Source organism: Emericellopsis cladophorae (genome assembly GCF_022114955.1).
Source record: "Emericellopsis cladophorae strain MUM 19.33 chromosome Unknown NODE_105_length_33349_cov_112_175102, whole genome shotgun sequence".
NCBI lineage: Eukaryota > Fungi > Ascomycota > Sordariomycetes > Hypocreales > Bionectriaceae > Emericellopsis > Emericellopsis cladophorae.
The window spans coordinates 1-23,881 of NW_026251030.1; the positions used below are offsets into that span (position 1 = coordinate 1).

General features: G+C 53.5%; 7 protein-coding genes across 7 annotated transcripts; 4 read left to right on the plus strand and 3 right to left on the minus strand.

The window, feature by feature from the left end:
• Window positions 1-214: 214 nt before the first annotated feature.
• J7T54_001390 (uncharacterized protein) lies at window positions 215-3,610 on the plus strand (the record flags this gene model as incomplete). Its single annotated transcript, XM_051510452.1, has 7 exons — window positions 215-653; window positions 1,106-1,285; window positions 1,727-1,942; window positions 2,126-2,273; window positions 2,496-2,650; window positions 3,167-3,448; window positions 3,537-3,610. 7 exons carry the CDS (start codon window positions 215-217, stop codon window positions 3,608-3,610), a joined length of 1,494 nt encoding a protein of 497 aa, XP_051358637.1.
• Window positions 3,611-5,703: 2,093 nt separating this feature from the next.
• J7T54_001391 (Glycosyl hydrolases family 16) lies at window positions 5,704-6,711 on the plus strand (the record flags this gene model as incomplete). Its single annotated transcript, XM_051510453.1, has 2 exons — window positions 5,704-6,005; window positions 6,060-6,711. The coding sequence occupies 2 exons, from the start codon at window positions 5,704-5,706 to the stop codon at window positions 6,709-6,711; spliced, it is 954 nt and encodes a 317-aa protein (XP_051358638.1).
• Window positions 6,712-10,535: 3,824 nt separating this feature from the next.
• J7T54_001392 (uncharacterized protein) lies at window positions 10,536-12,523 on the plus strand (the record flags this gene model as incomplete). The annotated part of the gene is made up of 3 exons (XM_051510454.1): window positions 10,536-10,694; window positions 10,752-12,318; window positions 12,372-12,523. 3 exons carry the CDS (start codon window positions 10,536-10,538, stop codon window positions 12,521-12,523), a joined length of 1,878 nt encoding a protein of 625 aa, XP_051358639.1.
• Window positions 12,524-13,251: 728 nt separating this feature from the next.
• On the minus strand, window positions 13,252-13,815 carry J7T54_001393 (uncharacterized protein; the record flags this gene model as incomplete). The annotated part of the gene is made up of 3 exons (XM_051510455.1): window positions 13,252-13,329; window positions 13,386-13,632; window positions 13,748-13,815. 3 exons carry the CDS (start codon window positions 13,813-13,815, stop codon window positions 13,252-13,254), a joined length of 393 nt encoding a protein of 130 aa, XP_051358640.1.
• Window positions 13,816-15,763: 1,948 nt separating this feature from the next.
• J7T54_001394 (uncharacterized protein) lies at window positions 15,764-16,540 on the minus strand (the record flags this gene model as incomplete). Its single annotated transcript, XM_051510457.1, has 3 exons — window positions 15,764-16,253; window positions 16,331-16,353; window positions 16,505-16,540. The coding sequence occupies 3 exons, from the start codon at window positions 16,538-16,540 to the stop codon at window positions 15,764-15,766; spliced, it is 549 nt and encodes a 182-aa protein (XP_051358641.1).
• Window positions 16,541-19,416: 2,876 nt separating this feature from the next.
• On the plus strand, window positions 19,417-22,211 carry J7T54_001395 (uncharacterized protein; the record flags this gene model as incomplete). The annotated part of the gene is made up of 4 exons (XM_051510458.1): window positions 19,417-19,488; window positions 19,600-20,445; window positions 20,512-21,647; window positions 21,776-22,211. 4 exons carry the CDS (start codon window positions 19,417-19,419, stop codon window positions 22,209-22,211), a joined length of 2,490 nt encoding a protein of 829 aa, XP_051358642.1.
• Window positions 22,212-22,950: 739 nt separating this feature from the next.
• Window positions 22,951-23,836, minus strand: J7T54_001396 (uncharacterized protein; the record flags this gene model as incomplete). The annotated part of the gene is made up of 2 exons (XM_051510459.1): window positions 22,951-23,194; window positions 23,250-23,836. 2 exons carry the CDS (start codon window positions 23,834-23,836, stop codon window positions 22,951-22,953), a joined length of 831 nt encoding a protein of 276 aa, XP_051358643.1.
• Between the last annotated feature and the right edge of the window lie 45 nt (window positions 23,837-23,881).

Below are 23,881 nucleotides of genomic sequence, written 5' to 3' on the forward strand. Positions count from 1 at the left end.
GCTCACAACCTATCAAACAGGCCAAAAGGAATTCCGCTTGTGCTCTGAATGTGGCTAATTGGCGTACATACGCAACATGTTTGAACGGGCTGGATGGCTTAATGCGCCACCTCAAGTCTTACTGACCGCATTAGGCCGCCTACAAGCCGACCACTATACGGGAGACAGCCGCGTCCCTGAATTTTTAGCCAAGTGTTTTCAAAGATACCCGAAAATGAAAAAGGCATTCAGCTCCCGAGGCGAGTCGAAGGACTATCTATTCGAGGCAGAATACGAGCATGCCAGCAATGATTCCGTGTGCGATCAATGCGATCGTGCTAGGCATGTGCAACGAGACGCCAGGGACGACACCGATCCGGTGGTACATTACGGCAACATAGCATCGGGTAATTTGGTCATCAAGAATGCCCAGACACGGGACCAGCTGAGCAGGGACCTCGGGGTGCTCTGCTTCGAGATGGAGGCAGCCGGGCTAATGCAGGACTTCCCATGCCTGGTGATCCGGGGCATTTGCGACTATGCTGATACGCACAAGAACGAAGAGTGGCAAGGGTATGCGGCCGCGGTGGCTGCGGCATTTGCAAAGGAGCTTCTTTCGGTTATACCGCCTGAGCGCGTTCTCCAGGAGAAAGCCATCCCTCAGCTAGTCTCGGGTGAGTAGTACAATTCTGACTAAAGATAGTGCATGGATGTTTAGCAAAGACTATATGGTACTACAGATCCTTTCGCTAATTGTTCGAAATAGATCCCGTGCTCCAAGACCTGATGTCTGCCACCAAGAAAGCGATCTCAAACACACAATAAAACAAGAGGCTAGATACGAGAATGACAGACACGTGGCATGCCATCAAGCCTTCAAAACATCTCGTTATGAAGACTTTAAGAACATCAATCCTGATCGTGTCCCTGGCACATGCAAGTGGGTTCTAGGGCATCCACAGTACCAGAAATGGCGAGGGAGCTCACATGACGACCTTCTCTGGATCTCGGCGGATCCTGGCTGCGGCAAGTCGGTGTTAGCGAAGGCTTTTATCGACGAGGAGCTCGATAACGCAGGCGATCACACGGTCTGCTACTTTTTCTTCCAAGGACAATGACGAGCAAGACAGTCTATCCCCGGCGCTGTGCGCCGTCCTCCACCAGCTCTTTGGTCGGTTGCCCCACCTCCTACAACACGCGATAAGTTCACTTGAGAAGAACGGCCTGAAGCTCCAGAGTGAGGTTGGCGAGCTGTGGCGCATCTTTCTGGCCGCCGCCACGGACGAGTCTGCGAATGCCGTAACTTGTGTGCTAGATGCCCTGGACGAATGTCGAGGAGAGGATCGCTGAAAGCTTCTCCGGCTGTTAACAGACTTTTATTGCCGGTGCCCGTCAGCTTCAAGAGGAAGCTCCCAGCTCAAGTTTCTCGTTACAAGCCGCCCGTACCAGGACATCGAGATTAGCTTCGATCATATTCCGTCTGAGCTCCCATCAAATCGGTTGGCAGGCGAAGAGAGCAACGCAGATATTAGCGAGGAAATCAATCTCGTGATTCGACAAAGGATAGCAAGAGCTGGTATTAAGCTTCATCCCGACCAAGATGTGCGCGATACGCTACAAGCGAAACTACTAGCGACGCAAAATCGGACCTACCTTTGGTTGCACCTTATGTGGGATGAGCTTGAACGGAGCCGCAAGCGTACTAAGAAAGCCTTCTTGAAAATGATCGATTCTCTCCCTTCGACAGTGGAGGACGCCTATGAGAAGATCTTAGCCAGGAATGGCCGAGTCGACCAGAAAGAGGCGAAAGTCCTGCTGCATATTGTTCTTGGGACTCGACGACCGCTCACAGTCCGGGAAATGGATGTGGCATTCCAGCTAGCCGTGGAATCGCCAAATGCCCTACAACATCAGGATCTCGATCTCGATGGCGACCAGTTAAGGACGCGCATCCGACAGCTCTGTGGGCTCTTTATCTTTATTAACGATAATCGAATCTACTTAATACATCAAACGGCAAAAGAAATACTAGTTACGAAGGACGCTTTAGACGTATCTGTTAATAGATCTTGGAAAAGATCTATCTCAGTGCGGCAGTCAAACAAGATTATGGCGGAAGTCTGTATCCAATACTTATCGTTTCAAGATATACAAGACAAGGAACTTAAGAGAGAGAATACCGACATTTTCTTCTACGACTACCCGCTTCTGGAATATTCTTCGGTGAACTGGCCGGCACACTATCGCGATATGGGCGAGGCTGATGAGGACTTGTTCGATCGCCTATACAATCTGTACGATACGGAGACCATACGGTTTAAAATTTGGGTGTCTATATTCTGGTACTCTACCAATGTGTACAGGGAACTAAAGGGCCAAGGAGCTCTGCACTTGGCTGTGTGGAACGGACACGACCAGGTGATATCGAGATTGTTGCGGGGAAGCCAAATTAAGGTCGACATTCAAGACGAGCAAGGCATGACACCTCTTCAATGTGCAGCTGAGGGGGGGCATAGCGAGACTGTCAAGCTGCTCTTGGAAGGAGGAGCCAGCCCTTCCCTAAAAGATAAGGATGGCTTAGTGCCGATACACTTGGCAGCGCAGAATGGCCACGTGGAGGTGATCCAGCTCCTTCTTGAAGACCAGGCCAGTATCCGAGCGTTCTCAAATGGTACGTGTTCGCACACAAGCCAGAAAGAACAAGAGGTAGTCGCAAACGTCCTTGATGCCTCGTTCAGGACGCCATTACATCATTCCATCCTACACGAGCAAGCCGGATGCGTTAAAATATTACTCGAGTACGGTGCAAAGCTTATGGGCGACATCAATAATATGACTCCCCTTCACTACACAATATCAAGGACGAGCGAGGCAATGGCACTATGCCTTGTGGCTGCGGGTGTCCCAATTGACATCAGGGTGAAGAGGCGCACCTGGCGGCAAGAATTCCAGGGGGGGAAATTGCAGCACACGTTGAGTAATGACGATGTCCACGACTTTACGTCGGAGAGGGCCAGCGAAGGACTTACCGCACTATATTACGCGGCTCTGATAGGATGCCGGCGAATGACAAGGTTTTTACTCGATCACGGCGCCGACTCCAACGCTGTCTCGGAAAACGGCGAGACACCTCTCCATATGGCACTCAAACGAGATGTGAACGGTTTGTCATGGCCTAATTTTATAGATCACTGGAGTGATCCTATTCACAGGATCGAGGGAATCCTTGATACCATTGGTTATGGGCCCGATGATTTCACACAATACTCCGATCTTGAGGAGACCATTGAAGAGAACAGGTCAGATGTTGTCGGCCTGCTATTAGATCATGCATCTACCAACGTCAGCTTGGAAGATATTCACGGTGCTTCAACACTCCATAACGTATTCTACGACAGCAGCACCGCTTCACAAATTGTCAGCCGGCTAATCAAGAAGGGAGCCGACGTCTCTGCACGCAATCAGCATGGTCAGACTCCACTACACTTGGCTTGCTTCAAAGGAAACGAACAGTCGGTGGTGACGATGTTGAATTACGATGCGGATATCACAATCAGCGACACTGAAGGCCTTAATGCCCTGCATTACGCTGCGCAACGTGGCGACAAAGATATCATCGAGCATCTTCTAGCACGCGCGAACGAATCTTCGCTTAGTGGCTTCATTACTTCGCAAGACAGACGCGGACGAAATGCGCTGCATCATCTGCTCAAAAATCCCGGTGTTGTTGACTGTGCAGTCGTTCAATTTCTCATAGACAACGGTATCAATCTCAACGATCTCGACGAAGTCGGAATGTCCCCGTTATCTCTCTATCTAGACGAGGATTTTGTGCTACTTCAGGATGCACCGCCAGTGGTTCGATTGACTCTCCAGAGAGGTTCAGATCCCTCGTTCAGAACCCGGGAAGGAGGACTGGGTCTGGCTCACTTGCACGCCAACTCCTACGGGATTAACTTGGAGATTCTAAGGGCGTTAGCAGCTGGGGGTGTGGATCTTGAAGCGGAAGATGGCGAAGGGCGTACCGTTCTGCACTACTGCGCCATCTCTGGTTCCCTCACTGCAGAGGCTTTCCAATTCTTGTGTGATGAAGCAGGTTTGGCAAAGGAGTCTGTGGATGACTATGGTAAATCGCCGCAAGAATATGCAGCTGAGATGAGGAAGAAGGAGCGCCATCCCCATGTTTTTGACCCAGATCGTTGGTCTCGAACCGAGAATATACTTCTTGGATTGGGCTGATGCGATCAGGGAAAAGACTTGTAGGTAACGTTCGAATAAGCCCCCGCTCATACCATCCGATATCTAGGGAAGCCGCGTATTACTATGGCCAGTCGCTACTTTCCAGACACGAGTCTCAGACCAAGAGTCGGCCATTACAGAGTTTTTACTATGCCACATCAGTTAATCTATCAGTAATGGAAAATGAGCTCTACTCTGGATCAAAGTCGATATGAACTACTAGCCTAGATAGTTGCCATGCTACGCGACGCTCGAGGATCACGACGGCTGGGTTATCTCCGTGGCATTCTCGCCCAACTAGGACCGGTTTGCGAGCCTGGTCGAGCAACCGCTGCGGCCTGTGCGATATGGCCAGTATGAATAGTTTATTCTACTGCCGCAGTTTTGTTCATTTTGTACGTGCTTGTGCTCATTGGATTGTACATGCTGGTGTTGTCTGCGCGGCGTGTGCTGGTTTTTTTATTACTGCTAGCCGCTGCTTTGCGCCGCAGGCCTGGCCTGAAGCAGCCCTCTTACCAGGCAAACCCAAAAGCAGCTGACAAGACGATGGATGGGGATCACCTGGTGAAGAATAGCTCGGGATGCCTGCACTCGAAGTTGCCTGCGTCATATAAGCGTGCGAGGCTCTGCAGCTAGCTTGCACAAAGTAAGTGCTTGATCAGAGATGAATGCCTGGGCCAGCACAGGGCTCGCCGACACGGTTTTCTTACTTCCTTCCTCTCTTAAAGCGGAGAACAGTCCCATTATCTTCCCGGACTGAGGACCACTTCTTGCTTTTCCTTGCTCGTATTACCGTCGTCGTGGTTGCAAGGAAGTGCGGTTGCATCCCTCAGACGAACCTTCCCGTCTTTTGTAACGAACAAGATTGTGATCGGTCTGGAAATGCCAAGTATTGTCGACCGTGGGGTGACCGAAGCAAGGGACTAGGATTTCTTTCTGCAGACACGCGCCGCCCTTCGAGGGACAGCACGTCCGTGCCACTATTATATTGTGCACGATGAGGTCCTCCGTCATGCTTACGCACAGTCGATCTCAATGCCCTTCCAAAGCATCGCTGATGTGGTTGAGGATCTAACTAACAATATGTGATGTTCCTGAATCCTGACATGGTTGTCCCGAGCTGTCCTGGATGTGGACGTGACACTGGGTACCGACATGGAGTCGCCGCTCAAACAAAGGTGACATGCGAAACAGTTTTTCCATTTCATGGAGCAATATACTTGACTGAATTGTAATCTTGGAAAGACGAAGTAAAACAGCTCATGAACCGGCAGAAGAGAACGTTTAACAAGGCTCGGTGCTCTGATTCCGGCCGGGCTCACCCTTGCCCACTCCAGACGGGCCTAGCGTGGTTTAGGGTAGTCATTCCGTCCACTGCCTGAGGACGCGTCACCAAGGTTCAGGATAGCTTCATCATCGCACAACAGTCCACAATCTCACCAAAAAAAGCATCTCCCATCAAAACCAAAGCTCCAGAACCTCAACATGCCGTGGCGAGATCACGTCAAGCAACTCAAAGATGGCTTCAACTCCCTCGCCAAGGAGGTGCAGACCGGCATAAACGAGCGATCAGGCTCGTCACAGCCTCCACAGCAGCAATACCACGCCAACCATCAATATCCCCCGCAACCACCGGCCCCTGCCGGCGCCTCGGCATACTGGCGACCTCGCTTCCAGCAGGACATACCCGTCACGGTAGAGTGGGACGCGAAGCTGGGCAACGGTCCTGACGGTTGGGGCAACCAGGAGCTGCAGCATTACACGGCGCTGCCCGAAAACACGTTTCAGTGAGTGGCCTGACTCCCTTTTACCAGTCCAATACATACTGAATACCTATATAGCACGCAAAACGGCCTGCTCGTCCTGCGCGCCCTGGCCAACAGCCGTGCCCCCAACCCGGAGCAGAAGTACACCTCTGCGCGCCTCGTCAGCAGGGAGACCTTGAGCCGGGACCGTGGCGCCCTGACAGCCGTGATCCAGTCCCCCTGTGCGCGCGGCATCTGGCCTGCGTTCTGGCTTCTGCCCCAAGAACCCTTCTCCTGGCCGACAGACGGCGAGATCGATATCGCCGAGACCTGGAATGGCGACTGCGAAAACCACTCGTGTCTCCATTGGGGCCACCATCACGAACCTCAGAAGCATCGTGTCCTGGGCACAAAGATCCATGAAATGCCCAGACGTCCCGTGCGGTATGACCTGGTGTGGGATCAGCCTGGCGGACACCCAGGTCAGGGCCGACTGATTTGGTTCATCGATGGTCGGCCGGTGATGAAGGGGCATATCCCCGGGGGAACGCGCCCGATGCGGGATATGACGATCCTCCTCAACGTGGCCATGGGCGGCAACGTTTGCCAAGGGGTGACGCCTTCTGACGGGTACTACGATATGGTGGTGCACAGCCTCTACGCATCAGACGAGCCGGAGCTGGGTGGCTGGCATGGATTCGACCATGCGTGGGGGAATCCTGGAGTGCCAGAGGGTCATGGCTATTAGAGATTGGTACACCCAGGGATGAGGGATCTCCAGTCGTTGCTGGTGTTTGTTGTGTGGCGAGGGAGGGACTGATCCTGCAGGATCGCAATTTTCTTGACTCCAAAGTGAGAAATCTGCAGCCCAAATAATGGAAACTACCCGTAGCTGGGTTCCAAAACACATTGATCACGTCTTTTGCTTTGGGCTTGGACGAGCCGGCGGCCATGGCTGGCTCTTGTATTCTCGCTCGTGGCTACTCCGTCTTGAACAGGCCACCGCTCAAGCTCAAGGGGTTGCGTAATCCGTGATATAGTTGAGCCCAACTGCACTGATGAGGGGGGCCCGGGTGTCATTGTCGACTGTCTGTAGCGAGTGCCTTGACATCAGCCCTCCAGGCGCGTGATGTGACCCTATGCAGTGCCATTAGTGACTGTCTGAGACCGTGAAACTTGGTCGCCATGACCTGGTGCTTGTCGAAAGTATCTTTCTCATATCATCTTCTCCTGATGATCTCTTCACCATTGCAGGGAAAGCCACGAAATGGCCAATCTTAGGGCGCTACGTGCTGAAAACATCGCTGTGCGTTGACGCCCAGCGGTTGCCCTGCACTTGAGAATGTTGTCTTGAATATTTCCATGCCCTTGCACTCGGCTGGTGAGACAGCATAAAAACGGGTGGACATGAGACAGTTGTTTTTGATTTGCCATTTGCGTCGCGTGCCGCGTGGTCAGTCACCCCGCAACCTCTTGTTTTCTTTTCTTCCTTCTTGTCTTTACTCCTAATGGCCTCAGATACATGTTGCCAACTCGCTTAACACGTCTCGACGCTTCTACACATGGCAATCTTGCCGCTTGCTATAAGTCCCCATTTTTGTAACGCACATGTGGAAGCTGATGCTTCCTGGACTGTAGTCGTGATCCTAGCGCATGCAACACCGCCATTAACTCGACGTTTTCGCGTGTGGGGGGCAGGTATCCAACTGGATACCCCAGACATTGACGGATGCCTAACAAACCCCACATGTGCAGGTGGTATCGCTATCTCATCGGTTATGAGATCTTCCCGAGTTTCATCCACTTTCCGATGCTCGATCCGGGGTATCTGCCAGTGTTGACCATTCCACTAGTATTCACGAAGTGCTCAGCTAGACATTTTAAGCGGAGTGAATGTCTCGCTTCGCCAACTAAATGCAGCAAACCTATCTCGCTCACAGACGAGTGCGATCGCGGGCCAGCTTTACTTTCGCCACGTCTCAAAGACGCATGCGTCCTCGACATGGCATTGGAAGCGTCATCGCTACAACCAACATAACCACGACAACAGAAATGTGCTGCAATTATACGTAGACCGTAAAGCTGGATATGAAGCGGCTGTGGGGCAATCTTAGCAGGAATGGCGGGCGACTTAGATGATAGGCGCCATTTACATTTTCCCATGACTAGATCATTGTCGTTGGCACGGTTGGAATGAAATATATTGAGTTTGAAGTCTGAAAATTGTGTTTACAGCGCCCGCACTAACTACAGGACCGCTATGCCCGTCAAACATCCCATTTTAAGTGTCGGCTACCTTTGCAGGAGTAATAGTACTTTCCGAGCTCTCCGTTGTTCACGATCTAACTCGTAGTAACCTTGTGACAGCGCGCTCGCATTCATCCCCTAGGGTAGGTAAGTGTCGTGGTGCGGATATCGTCGCGCCCAGCTCCGGCCCGGCCGTCTTTACGTGTTTTCCCCAGATGCGGGGATTGGACCGTGCGCTGTCTAAATGCTGCACTCGGTACATTGATTGTTTTTTTGTTGCAACATTGAGGTGGTATAAACATGCTTCCGCAACGTGACGGAGAAACTCCTGTCCCTGTGCTTTCATGTCGCTCTCTCACACTGTAGAAATCTGGTTGGGGTCTCCTGCAATCGGTCCAAGGCTACTCCGTACCTACCATTGGAGCAGACAGAAGGATACGTCTGGCCAGTGGCGATCTGTGATATTGGAGAACGACGAAATTTCCTCATATGCACGTGAACACTGAGTACGTCGCTATCTCGGCACAGTGTGCATCGTGAGCAACACTCCATGCTGGCAGAATCCGCCGAACCCCACGACGCTAAGCGGGGAGCCTCCAGTCTAGGCAACACTCTCATCAACAGACGCTAGCTGTCGTATGGCCGCACAGAATGGTTCTGGAAGACGTTGGTGTCCATGCTACGGGTACGCTATTGAGAATTGGACCCTCGGCAAGTAGTCAGGCGAGGAGAAAGACGCGGTAAGCAACGTGCAAGCGACCAAGAATCTCCGCGTGCTCCATGTCTTTCCTTCGCTTTTGACGTCTGCCTGGGCTCTGGCGGCCATACGGATCCACAAGGCCATCGGCGGGACAGGCAGTCAATTTAAGAACCAACGGGAGGGCGAGGAAGTTATGGTCGAGCGAGCAGGCAGCCGCCAAGGCGCCCATGATTAAATGGATGCTCGGTGGTGCCCACTGCAGAAAAGGCTGGCTGCAAGGAGTGGCCTGTTGCTCATGCGCCAATCCTAGGCAACAGGATTCTGAACCCAGCGATTTGGCAAACCTCCAGTCTCCCCCAAGAGCAGGAGAAGGAGCCACATGGTTTTGTGGTGCAAACGCAAAATAAAATTCCGGGTCTCACAGTCGATGACTGTTGGATTGGACATGGATCAACATGGGGTATCTCGATAGTGGCATGCTGGAGATTGCTCATGTGATGGCAAGCACAGCATTCCGAAGCGACGAGTTCATCCAAGAGGCTCAAATTGGAAACGGCAGTGAGGATGCGCAGAGCGGCACTGCAGTTGCGCCACTGACGACGTTATGCGCCGGAAACATGAACGGGAGCACAGGGATGATCAGCACAGCACGGCTGCCGGCGCCCCCTCATTGGCCTGGTGTGAGGCGGGTGAGCTTGAGTGCTGCCTTCCAGCAGCCAAACCCGCTGGTGGCTGCTGCTTTCAGCGGGTGTCTTGGCCTGTCTTCGGCCCGGAGGGGAGCAAATGCACTGGAACCGGAGAAGAGACGGGAGATGGGGGCTTGGCTTGGGGGAGAGTTCTCTTGGTCTTGGGGCCCCAAGGGCAATTGCTCGATCCACTAGACCTTCTAGTCCGCCAAGATCCGAATGCGGACAGCGAAATGGACATCCTGGGCCAATCAGAGGAGCCCAAAGTCTGGTGCCTTCCCGAGACCACTGAGTTGATTCATCCGCGGACAACATCAACCAGCAGCACCACCACTAGCAGCTACAGCGATAAGCGAAGCGCCCGTCCAAGAATGCTCCGGGATGATGATGGTGGTTGACGGGCCCTCGCATGCCACCGCCCTCTGAGGCAGCCCGCGTGTCGCTGGGAGCATCGTATTTTGCGGCCCTCGCACGCCCGTCCGGCACCATCTGAAACCTAAGATCGCCTCCCCATGAGCCATCACCGGTAACGGCCTCCCCTAGATTGTGGTTTACTCTGACCCCGGTCTAATTAGTCTTCACCCCTGGTCAGCCCACGATCCGTGGACCCACAAGCTCCTGGCTCTCGCTGGTAGCAGGATGGGTGGATGGCCACTTTACGCGTGCATGGCACTTTTCGGGCGTCTGGGGCAGGATGGAGGGATTCCCATCCGTCTGGGAAGAGACCTACTTAAACCTCCCACGTTGCACCCCGATCGACGTCCTTTGAACCACTCACCAGTCCTCTTCCCTCTGGCCAATTGTCCTACATCGCGCCTGCCTCCTCCCACTTCCACGCTCCTGCCCTCCAGGCTGAGTGAGAGAATCCCGGACAACCACCACCTTGAGTCACAAGAAAGCAAGTGAACAAACAACGTGTCACTTCCAACAACCGCTACCATGTCTAAAGACGGAGTCGCGGGCGTGGACCAGCCCACCCATGACGAGAAGGCTGTTATCCGCGAGGGTGACTCCTCCGACAATGTTGACAACGTCGTTGAGCCTACACAGCGCCGCAAGTCGGTGGGGGCCATGAACATTGTCGAGAACCCTCTCCAGGTGAGCACCCTGACCCAGATCTGAGACACCAAGCAGAGACTCACACAGCCACCGTAGCGCGTCTCCGCTGAGCAGGCTTCCCTGGATGCCCAGGCGTTCGCCCACAAGCATGGCCTCGAGGAGTATGCAGACGTCTTTGGCCGCGCTGCCATGATTGCCCGCGAGGATCCCGGACAGCATGGCGTCGTGTCCGGCCTGCTCGACGACGAGATGGCTGCGCTCGACTACGAGTGGGGACACAAGTGGCATGGCCCCAAGATGCTGTGGTACACCGTCGGGCTTTGCGCTGTCGGTGCTGCAACCCAGGGCTGGGATCAGACTGGTTCCAACGGCGCCAACTTGTCCTTCCCACAGGAATTTGGCCTCGACGAGATGGGTTCCCGCGGTGAGTGGATCATCGGCCTCATCAACGCCATCATCTTCTTGACCGCCGGTCTCATCGGCGCCTTCATTGTCGATCCTCTGAACCACTACCTCGGTCGACGTGGTGAGATTTTCGTCACCGGTGTCTGCCTCACCCTCACTCCCATCGGCTCTGGTCTCGCGCAGAGCTGGCAGGGTTTGTTTGCTGCCCGATTCGTCATGGGCATTGGTATCGGTGCCAAGAATGCCACCGTCCCCATCTTCTCCTCCGAGGTCGCCCCCGCCCGCGTGCGCGGTGCGCTCGTCATGTTCTGGCAGCTCTGGGTCACCGCCGGCATCTTCCTGGGTTTCTGCGCCAACGTCATTGTCAAGGATGTCCCCAAGATCGCCTGGCGCCTCGAGCTCGGTTCTGCCTTTATCCCATCGCTCGTTCTCTCCATTGGCGTGTTCTTCTGCCCTGAGTCCCCCCGCTGGCTCATGAAGCACGGCAAGATCGCCAAGGGTTTCCGCTCCATGAACAAGCTGCGTGCCCATCCAATCATCGCCGCCCGCGACTACTACTATTCGTTCGTCATCTACGAGGAGGAGAAGTTGACAGCTGCCGGCGCCGGCTACTTCCGCCGCATGTGGGACTGCTTCGCCATCCCCCGTATCAGGCGCTCCAACTACGGTGCCTCCACCGTCATGATTGCCCAGCAGATGTGCGGAATCAACATCATGTCCTTCTACAGCTCCACCATCTTCAGCGAGGCCGGCTACAGCCACAATCAGGCGCTATTCGCCTCCCTGGGCTACGGTGCTATCCAGGTCGTCTTTACCATCCCCACGCTGTTCCTCATCGACACAAAAGGTCGTCGCACGCTTTGTATGTGGACGTTCCCGGGCATGTGCATCTTCCTCCTGGCTGCCGGTCTCTCCCTTCTGAACAATGGCGATGACGCCTCGAGAGCTGCAAAGGTCGGCCCGGTCGTCTTGTTTGTCTACCTGTTCACCATCTGCTACTGCTTGGGCGAGGGACCTGTGGCCTTCCAGTACTCCGCCGAGGTCTTCCCCACTATCCAGCGTGAGCAGGGCATGGCCTGGGCTGTGGCCGTCAACAACACCTTTGCCGGTGTCCTGTCGCTCACCTTCCCGCGCATGCGCACTGTCATGACGCCCACTGGTGCCTTTGGTTTCTACGCCGGCCTCAACCTGGTTGCGTGGTTCATGATCTTCTGCTTCGTCCGTGAGACCAAGCAGCTCACTCTCGAGGAGCTGGACCGTAAGTAGCCCATGTCTATACCTTTTTGACCACTTACTAACATTCCTTCGTAGAGGTCTTCTCTGTCCCGACCAAGGACTTTCTCAGCAGCGAACTACAAAAGATCCCCTACGTCTTCAAGCGCCACGTTTTCCGCAAGAACATCCCTCCTCCCCCCTCCACGATTGACAGGGCCTCCCATACTGAAAAGATGGTAAGCTCGTAGAGGTTGCGCTACAGGAGGAGGGGAAAATACTGTTGATGGAGTTTTGGACAAGTCTTGCATGTTAGGAAAGCGAAGGGTCGCGCTTTCCGACTATGTACCGCTGCGCGGGACGAGGTTAGCCGTCTACGAGGGCTATAGCGGAGATCGTTGTTATATACCCAGTCCTATTCTTTTACACTTTGGAATTTAAGTCATGCAAGCCAAGTAGTACTTTTTCCCCGCCACGAGCTAGTACAATTCCCAGTAGAGATTCCAAATATTCGCGTAACAACAACAATAGTGCAGGGTCGAGAGCTACCTACCGCTCCACATAAGATAGCGGGAAAAGAAGTATCAAACAGGCCAAAAGGGAATTCCACTGTGCTCTGAATGTGGCTAATTGGCGTACATACGCAACAAGAAGCATCTCTAGGACCCGCATTATCTCCGCTTTTGATCAACTGACTTTAGCCAAATGAATACCTGCCCTCAAAGCGAGTAAGTAGTAGTGAATATTGTCGAAGATAACTTGGCCATACTTTACAAGCGAACATTTGGAATCTCTAGGGACTGTAGTTCATCTTCCATGATTGTGCTCCGCTAAATAGCAGTAGGATGTAGATATGGGGTTATTTGTTTATAGTGAAGTGTAATTACTAGTACTCTTTCCTCTCACGCGACGATACACGAGGGACAGTCTTTGGCCCTTGGGCATCTCTATTCCGAGCCGCCCTGAATCGTCGAAAAATTTAGTAGTAATGAATCTCGCACATCTTGTAGGCGTAGACGTTGAACACACCTGGGTACCCAATCCGACCACCCTCACACTGCTGTCGACCCCGGAAATTTCAGGATTGGTAATGGCATCTCGGCAAAAGCTCACCCCAATGCAATCAGCCGTGGCCTCAACCGTCTCCACGCCAATGTCAATCTCGGCCGAACAACCATTCCCACCGCCCTTGGGTTCGAATTCGACAGTGGAGATGTGCTTGCAGGCGGGGTTGAAGGTGTGCGCAAACATTTGCACGTCCTTGATACTGAATTGCCCTTGCAGGGATTCTGCAATGTTGGGGCCGTACATGAAGGTCATCATAACGGAACGGGCGTAGGGATCTCGGCCCGGAGCGTTTCTGCAATCCTCCTCAAGTGTGTCGACGTCCATAGTCTAGCGACTGGACAAGTGTTAGAAATTGATTTGCGTGAGAAACACCCGCGCAGAGGGATTCAAAATGTTTCAAAACTTACCGACCGATAGTTCCGGCATTAGTTAAGCCGAGGAGAAGAGCAGACGCGAGGGTGATGGCAATCTTCATGGTGATTGATGTCTTGGGTTGCGTGACTGGTGTTCGTTTGAAGGTTTGTGAGAGGTTTGTGGGAGTGGGAGTTTTGATTCCGTTGATGCTGCTGCTTTAAGACAGGAGGGAGTTTCTTCGCCTTTTATAGTCATTTCTTTCTCGGATGCCTAGATGACTTGAGAGCCTGGGTGACTTCAGTGAGCGTCATTTCTCGCCTCCTGACGACAACAGCTCTTGCTACCGCCATCATCATTTTCGATGAAAGGCGACAGTTCACGTAATAGGAGCTTCGGATCATCGCTCCAAGATCTGAGAGAGGAAGTCGCCTATAAGTCACTAACGTCACACTCCTATCAAAGACCACAATGCATATAGTGAGTCCAATGAGGCTATGAGCTTTGCGAAAGTTGGCCACTGTTGTGTTGGTGATGAGGCATCGATCGCCAAGATTATGAATCCTCGGAGCGCCAAGTCTGAGGCATGAGGTAAGGTAGAGGCCCCCAAGCGAACTTACAGCCAACTGCATAAAATTTAGGCCTTATGACCAAAGGAACTGTCTATCTATCCTTCCTTGATGCAATTACCTGCACAAACCGCGGGGTGGTGACGTTTGAGGGCAACTTTGGTTGCCTTCTGCTCTCGCAGTGGGCTATCCTCAGACTGTGATGAAAAGACAGGCGCCAAAGAAAAATAACCTTGCTTTCTCTTAGCCTTTTGTAAGACCGAATAAAGAGTTGATGATCTGAGTTCTGATAGAATGGACTCCTGGAGCCAACGATAAACCCGACTCAACGTGAACAGTATATAGAAGGGGCTCCTAATGTTAGAACCAGCCCTGGGCTGACCAAGCCTACGGCTATTGTAGTTGGACGTGGCTGTCAACCCCCAAGTTGGAATCCGTCGGCAGCTCCGCCCTCCATCCGTCTCCTCCGGCAATTTCAGCCTCTCATGGCCCATCGTCGCCATCTCCGACATGGGCTCCGAGTGAGTGTCCGTTCGGTCGTCCGATGCCGGTGAACTAATTATGCTTTTGGATGGAAGCGCGGCATGTGCGTGGTCGCCAATGAGCTCTGCCGCCTGTGTGCACTTCGTCTTCTTTCGTCTGAGCAACCACGTCAATACACCGAGAAGAGCGAGTGCGGCGATGCCTCCTATCACGCCGCCCACAATGGCGCCTTGTGTTGGATCACGAGCCATCTCAGTCTGAGGTTGACGGGGTTTCCTTCGGTGTGGCGACAGAGATCCTCTTGTCTTGAGAAAAATTAGTGACTTTTCCTAGTCATGGATATATCTGGGTAAATCCCGCCAAAAATTGACTTGGCAGTCTCGTCGTCCCACTGGACGCCATCAAGGTTCCTGCGCATCTTGTCAGTCGTCGTTCAACGGCCGCCGTGAAATGCATACCCATAGCTATACCACCGCTTCACCGGATCGGCAGCCTCATACTCCTCCGTCTCACCATTGTAGCCGCTTCTTCACTCGAGCTCCGTCATGTCAAGCACGCCCACCGACCACCGCCAGAGTTTAGGGGTCTCCCATTCCCACTCCTTCTCGACGCGTTGAACGGCGAGCATCTGGCCATTGTCGGCCGCAGCGCACCCATGATTCAGTCTCGCTGGAGCGCTGATGTTGGCCTTGAACCAGAGAAAGATGGCAACGAGAGAACATGGATATCCCTCAGAGTTTCGCCATCGGCGTCTCGTCCGCCGTAGACGAAGCTACGTAGTCAGCACAAACACCGCATTCAGGAACAGGATGCGGCATCATCTCGTAGGTGCAATCCTTTCTTTCTGCACCCGCAGTGCAGAAGTCCTCTCTTTCAGACGGCACATTCCCCGTCGCGGTCTGGTTATACCAATCTCTCTGTGCAGGGTCCCAGAACCAGAATGAGCTCATGGGCATGAACCCAGAGTCTGAGTTCACCCAACACCTATGAGAGGGGCTCGGCGTTGAAAGACTTCGTGCACTACGCTTCCATATTCCACACATGACCGTTCGGCTCGTCGAGGGGGAAAGTGGTGCTGTTGGTCCACGATCCGTCTTCCATGTCGTACATGAGGACACATGGGGTGGAAAAGTTGGGCCAGAAGGTTGAATCCGACGCATTACTCCCCAAGCCGCCAACATAGAATTCCAACCCGTGGCACGATGCTGAGATGCCGTTGCTGTTGCCCACGAGTCTGGTGCCATCGGCGTCCCCGGGTTTCGTGTCTGCCTCGTTCCACTGGTCGTCCGACTTTCGATCGAGGTCGAACTCAAAGAGGGCCACGTCGTCTTCCTCCATGATCCTGCCCTCGCTAATGGCACCGCCCCAGCGGTAGATCTTCTCCCCCGCACGGTAGCCCCGCAGCGCCTGCTTTTGATGTACGGGTCGAGGACGTCGTGAGTCTGCGGTGGGTACGCAGTCGCCATAGGGCGAGATCTTGGTGCTGTTGCTCCACAACTTGTCAATGAAACTGAGAAGGTCGAGGCAACAGTGAGAAGGCCGATTTAGCCTGGATGGTTGCTTGTATTATTGAGTTTGAGCACGTACGCTCTAACGATGTTGCGCCGTTGCTGTTTTGCCTCTCTCCGTCAATGTACTCTGACACACGACCTCCGTTGAGGTATGACTTGTTTCCTAATATGGCGACTACATGTCATCCTAACTTGGTCTTTTCCTTCGCTCAATTGAATAAGGCTCAATGCGAGGCCTGGGCATGCGTACTCTGCTGCATCGCTTGACGCCGATGCGCCGAGCCATCTGACTCGTCTGCCCGTGTTTCGCGTCCGCGCTACATGTTGCTAGGCCGCGAGCTTGGGAGAAGGCCCGAGGAGAATGACATAAATTGTCCTTATTACTTAGTTCAATATAGATAAGATTATGTACTCTCTTAAGGTTAAGAGCCATAGACTAGCTGTGCCTTGAGGGTCGATTCTATGAAGTACAACCTAGCAAGCGAACGCATGCGCCTCTCGAGTACACCCTAGTTTTGTTTCTCATTAAATACTATGCGCGACTAGGTATAGAGGTAACTTACAATCTTACCGTGAGCTTACCGAATAACTGCGCATAGCTCACTAGAGTATCGCGCTCCCGTTTCTCAATCTACCTACCCGGTAGCTAAGCCAAGGCCGAACGTCACACGGCAGGCCAGCACGTGCGCAATATCATCGAGGCATTGTGGGGAGACAAGGTATAGGGCGACATTTTCCGCAGGAACAACATAATTGGGAAGATGTCTCTCATTGCAAAGTGTCGATCCAAGGTCAACGGAAGCGGTATTTGGATAATGGGGGGCGTATTTCGCCCTATGACCCGATGACGCCAGCTCGTGATGGAGACACGCATCGGGGGAGCAACGTGTGCTTGGAAAACGGTAAACCGTAGGCTTTGTCACCGCAGGATAGACCAGTGGAGCGATGATATCCTGGAATACATGTGTATGGTCACCTCCCTACCAGCGGGCTGGTTTGCCCTCAGGTTTGGACTAGGGTTCTCCGCACGGCCAAAGCTGCGAGGCTGCTTCTCTTGGCATTCGCGTTTGTATGCCTGTATACACGAAGATCCGTCAAGCGCATTACTGACAAGGATTTGACCCAGCGCCCTGGGCTCGCCCGATGTGAAGTTCAGATCCGTTTGAAAGGGTAAGACACCATCATGGAGTCTTCGTTCATGAAGAGTCTTCGAGCATTATCCAACGGCTTGAGCTTGCAACAAATTTCCTATAATGGCTAGCCTCTCCGCAGTATGGGTAGTTTTTGGTCCTGGGCAGCCATAAATTGGCACACTATCGCTCGAAGTCATGTTCGCAGCAAATGCGGTCAATTCCGAAGACGTTAAAGAGCACTTCAAGGCTTTAACCTATGAGAAAGAAGTATGCAAGGATTGCTCAGAAAGACTTAATTGAGGTGTAGAAACCAGAATTTGATAATGAAGAGCATGCAAGGAGGTGCTCCGACTTGCAGCTCCTTAACAGACGTAGAGGCAGCGTCGCTCTACTAAAGAGGAGGCGACAAGAGCAGTAATTAAAAGGAGAAGAAGTACAGGATTTCCCAGCATTTTAATTACTATCGATAGGGTTAGACAGGAGACTGAGCAAAGCTAGTTGATCTATCAAGGCCAACTGACCCAAAGACTCTTATACGCCGGCTATGCCCTCTTCTTTGCCTTGACAAGTTTAGCCGGGATAGTCTAAAAGCAGTAGTGACGCCGCATAGCCGTAAGGCTATGTCTTCTTATACAGCAACTCTTGGCGGGTCCGTAGTCAGAAGGCTGCATTGTGATAGAACAGGGCGGTGTAACGTGAGTGAATTTATGTTGATGTTTGGCTCACTTAAAGTGTCGGCCGCTTGATATTAGCTAAAGGTCTAGATCGGCTTGAGAGAAATTTGCACTAGAATCATTACGGACAATAGTTCCCCGGTAAAGCGGAAAAAGTCATAGCGGAGATGTTGTTGGCTTGCCACCAACTCACGCGGAGTCCGCATGGCAGACTGCATATTGGAGAGGTAGGGTCATTCATCAGGAGGGGTATGTTACATTCTATCCCCTAAGTCGCCCCCATACCCATTTGCACCCTTGGATACCTCGGGCAGTGGTGGCTGCATAATATCCCACCCGTAGATAGGGCTTAGGCAGTCGTAGAGAATCAATTTTCAGTTCAATATTCGGTCACCACCTGTCACGAGTATCCGACCTCGGACTTGCCCTCGGATAGATACCTATTTCAGGTCATGGCTTGACATAACTACTATAGTATCTGCTAGATAAAGGGTAGCTTTAAACTAGAGCCTTTACCACTTCATTTCTTCCTTTTCTAGTACCTCCTATACTCCAGTAACTTAATAGCTAGCCGCACCTGTCTTGATGGCTTCTGGTCCGTTAACGCAATTGTTATCTTTGTCCACACACCCCGTGCCGCAACACTACCTTATCTGGCAATTCCTTGCGCCATGAGCCTGCAGTGTCAGCAATGCAACGTCGACGGTATTGAGCGCATTAGACTGGCGAACAGGGTCGCGACCCGTGGGAATCAGCACAGCCCTCAGGGTTCAATTCCCAAGGGCAGTACTGAGTTCTCTGTTTTTGCGACTATTCTACTCCAACAGATCAGTTGCCAACAACATTTTTCAAAAGGTACATATACATATTAAAGGTGCGGGGTCCAGGTTGTGCCTGCAGGAACTCAATCCTTGTGGACTGCGTGGCTTGGGTTACGTTCGATTACACTGTCTATGTCTGAGCCCCGGCTACTCGTGTCGCGCCCCACCTCTAATAAGGTGGTGGGGCGCGACACGGGTACGACTGTACGACTTACGCAAAGGGCGCACAATCAAGGATGGATGCCAATCCAACGTCAGCAACCATACTTCCGGAACACCGCCCGAATCAACAGGCTTTCATCCAGGAAATGCAAAATACAAGCCATTGAACGCCGCGATTCTCTCTTATAAAATGTGTACTGTGGCTGCCTGCTGACAAGGTCATTCTTTCGTCACCTTGGATCCGCGCGGCCCGTCCCGTCAGCCAAGCGCGTAAAACCTGGCACTCCCCCCTCAGAGCCACATGAAAGTTTGGAGACTCCTCTTTCCAGAAGGAATTGGGTTTTGCGTGTCAAAGCACAGGACACCAGGGACATGAACGCCCATGCGCGAACCATCAACCGGATGCGACCATCGCTGGCATGCGTCCCTTGTAAACGCAAAAAGGTACGTCACACAAGCAACACGGCAGTTGAAGCAAGCAAGCCAGGAACCAACTTCCCTCTTTGTCTTTACCGAACGAATGGAACAAGGAAACTAATTCGTGGAACGGGTCAGGTGAAATGCGAGAAGCAGAAACCGGAGTGCGCACAATGCAAGCGGACCACTACGTCTTGTGTTTACGATAATCCCGGGGCGGACCCGCTTGCCAAGCGCCAGGGAACAGTGAGCAGAACACGAACCGAGGGGCATCTCTCCAAGCTTACGGGCATGACGACGATCAACCAGAGCAATGGGCAACGGCAGAGGGAGCAGCCGTCACCGCCGCCGCCGCCGCCGCAGCAGTTGAGCCCTCTCAGTCATTCTATGGAGTGGGTGGACTTCTCAGAAACACGAGACATCGGCATAGCTCCACCTCAGTTCGATGATGCAATGAATTTCCTGGAAGCCGATGGCCGCATACTTACCCCGTACATGATCACCATGGAGGGGTTCGACCCACCCAGGGACCTGAGCGACATCTTGCGGGCCGAATCCCGGAGCATGGAGCTCGATCGCGCAATCACCAGTCAGCGAGACTCAGACTCAGCCCCCATGGCATCGCGGACAACGGGGACGACGGGGCCAGACAGCGAACAGCACTACTACCAAGCCCCAAGGAAGAACAATCACCATTATTCGCAGCGGGCGAACCCGAAGCAAGACAGGCCCCATCCCGGAAACCAAGGTAGCTGGGGGAGCACGACTGGCACGAGGACCTCTGCCGACAGCAGCTCCGATCCCACTCCCGAAGACTCGGACCATGAAGCGCACAGCATTGAGATGGACGACTGGGAGTCGAAGCCGTGGCGGTATAACCCAGTGGAAGCCGGACACCTGCGGATGTCCGGCTTTCCCAGCGAGGGGAAACTATACCAAGGGAATTACTTCGCCGCGCCGTTTTGGCTGTGGTCCTGCAAGCAGGTGAGTGGCGACATCTTGAAAAGGCCAATCCTGGTATAAGGAAGAAGAATGCTGACAATTTGGCAGGAATCCGACGCCATGCTCGTGATGCACAGCCTCTTTTCTGCACGCCAGATCAAATACTCCCAACACCGTCGTCAGTTCAGTTTGGCAAGATTCGTAGGATGTCTCCCTTCCAAAAGAATGTGCGACGTGCTCCTACGCGCGTTCCTGGTCGGCGTCCGCCCGCTCCTCCCGCTGCTGTCCGTGTCGAACCTCGAAGCGCGGTATCATGCCTTCTGGGCGCAGAAGGATGCTCTCAGCGACACCGCCAACGGCGTAAAGGCAAACGATAACGAACTTTCCTTTGTCTGCTTGCTCTGGTGCGTGCTCTTTGGAGGCGCCGTGTCCGCGTCGCCTGCCGCGCTCTCCGATGTGTCCTTTCGCGTGGTAGACCGGATGGCGTTCAAAAAGCACATGGGTGCGAAGGCAAAGGATGCCATCCAAGCGGCCTGTGGAAGAGACCTGCAGTTCCCCTCGCTTGACGGGCTCGTGGCGTCGCTGATTCTCTACCACTGCGACTGGACCATGGACCCAATGGTGGAGGAGCCACCCTTCATCGCCCGCTGCTTCCAGGCCGCCTGCAGGCTGGGTCTACACCGCGAGGCGGCTTTGATCGCCATGCCCTCGTGCGACGCCGAGATTGGCCGACGCGTGTGGTACACCCTGCTCGAGATGGACGTCGTGTCATCGATCCGCTGCGGCCTGTCGCTGTCGCACTGCGGCATGGAGTCCTCGTTTGACACGCGCGAGCCGCGTAACGGGCCCGACGACTTGGCGTCGACTATCACCGCGGCGCAGTGTCGCATGACGCACGTCCTGCGCCGGATTCTGGAGCGGTCGCGGGGCGGCGATGGCTCCGCGCGCCCGGACAGCGACCTGGCGGCCGCGATAGAGCAGTTTGACAGCTTCGTCGATGAAGCAGCGGCCCAGCTTCCCGTCCGCGGCCTGCCGGAGCGGGGACAGATCTCCTCGCAGCTCCTGGGGGCGAACCCGCTGACACATGCGGAATTGTACCTCGAAAACACCCGCGAGGCCACCGTGTTGAACGCCTTCTGCCGGATCAGGCTGAGAATGATGAAATACACCGTGTCCATTGCATTCAACCGTATGTTCTTGGACAAGACACCGCGGGAAGGGGAGGCGGCCAGACTAATGAGTTGGTAAGTTTTTTTTTTCCTTTTCCCTTTTCTTTTCTTTTCTTTTCTTCTTTCTTTTCTGTCCCCGTCTGTGCGTGTGGTCCCCACACTCGTTTTACGGGGGTTCCTGAGACTAACATGCCAAAAATCAGTCAAATAACGAATTGCGTCCAATTCCTGCGCAATTACTTGCATCTCGCTGGATTGCCAGCCTTTGCGCCCTACCAATGGTACTGCCCGGGCCGGCTCAACGCGTGGCAAGAGTGTATGGTTGTTCTCTCATTCCTCCGGAGCAACTCGCGGATAGGACGGTCACGACAGCTCCTTTTACATATCCTGAGCGATATGTTCGACATGTCTGACATGTTAGCAAGCCGGGAACTAAATGGTCTTCAAGGGAAAGTGGAATCTGGGTGCCCATGGGGAGAGACGTGGGCGGGCATGCGTCGGCTGTACGAGCAGGTGCGGAGCGGAGTACAGGACCCGAACGACTACGAAAACGTCGCACAGCTTGGCGCGGAGACGCGCTTGTGGTTCTCGTCCGACTGGGACGACCAGTCTGGGACTTTTGAGGCGGAGAGTGGGTGATTCTCGGACTAAAAAGCGCAGGACCAACAGGACAAGGAGCCATACAAATCTCCACCATCGTGGAGGTACAAGGCACAGCGGACTATAATGTCCGCAGAGGGCTCCACGCAGGGCCTGGAGGGGCTGGTCCCGGACGATAGAGGTTCAAGACCGCAAGCCGCGCTCTCGAGACGGTGCGCGCACGGCTAATGCGATGGTCTCTCTGCAGAGTTGCATTGACAAGGACATGGTGGCATCGCCACGAATGTCGCGGAGCTTGCGTTCGTGCCCTACATCGCTCAACGCTGCCAGGGGCGTGACAGGTCGCGGAGATCTAGGTAACTGGATTGATGGTATAGAGATGGAGTGATTTAAGATTGAGTGATTTAGAATTACACACGCAACCTACGTTGCCATTATCATCCATTATCAATAAGGCTTGTGACTGGAAAATTGCCCACTTTTGGCTAGAAAGCTGGTATATTTACTACGTAACCGTCTTTTTCACGATCAGGACCTACTCATACAGATAGGCCCTTGTTCTGAGAAAAGGTACCTATGTAGGTTGCCAAGGACGGCCCTCGGGCAAGCGGACAGGCTTTCGCGGGATTGGGCGCGAGAGCTGCTGTGACGGCATGTAGGGAGGGTGTTGGAACGCGGGCGTGACCCCGGTTCGCGGCGACAGTCGATCTTTTGGTCCGGTAAGTTTCTGTGCATGCTCTCCGGGCTCTCTGACATTCTTCTTCTATATTCAATATCACTAAATCTTACGACCTTTTTCATTCTTCCTCCCGACAGCCTCCTCCTTGGCCTCTTGCGCAACCTTGGATTCGTAATTCTTCACCATATAGTATGTAAGAATGTAGAGAATGTCAATCAAGGTTGCTGCCGCCATGTAGAACAGGGAAATCGGTCCAGCAGCATAACCAAATCTCTCGGGCCACTCGACTGCCCGATACAGAAAGCAAGCGTTGGCAGCCAAGGTCCCGACGGCGCGTGTCCACCTGCGATGCAAGTCAGTCTCGTGTCTACCACGTGTGCAAGTCAAAAACATGTTACCAGATGTGCAATGAGTGGCCTCGCGTATGATGCCTCGATGCAAGCTGCATCACGCCGCCTAGGCTAAGGATGATCTGCACGGGCCCCGTGCCATACCACACGATTTGTCGCCCGATGACGGGGATGAGCTCGCTCGCAAAGGCCATCTGCAACCAAAAGGCGACGGGTGTGCCGAGGAAGACGATGATGGCACCTAGATTGTTCGCCACCATGGGGGCATGGCGCCACTCGTGCTTTCCATATCGCAATGTGGCAATGAAGAGGAACACGTCAATAATGGCCCAGCCGGCAAAGATGATGGTGTTGAAGGGGTCGGGAGGGTAGATGAAGCCGTAGATGAACTCGCACGTGATGTTGAGACAGAGTGCGAAGATGGGCATGCCGTAAGAGCGATCGCGGAAGGCACGCAGCGTGAGCAAGACGTACGACGCCGACCAGAGGATCCCGCAGATGGCAGAGAAGGCGTTGCTGATGGGCATGACATGGCCATTCGGCGGCGTCAGGGCCATGGCCTGGACACGGAGCTCGTCCCATAGCTCCCTGTGGATTTTGGGAATGCCGGCTCTGAGAACAGTGGTGTAGCTCATGGTGGAGTGCGTAGAGCAGATGCAGCGTCGTCAAAGAGCTCGAGA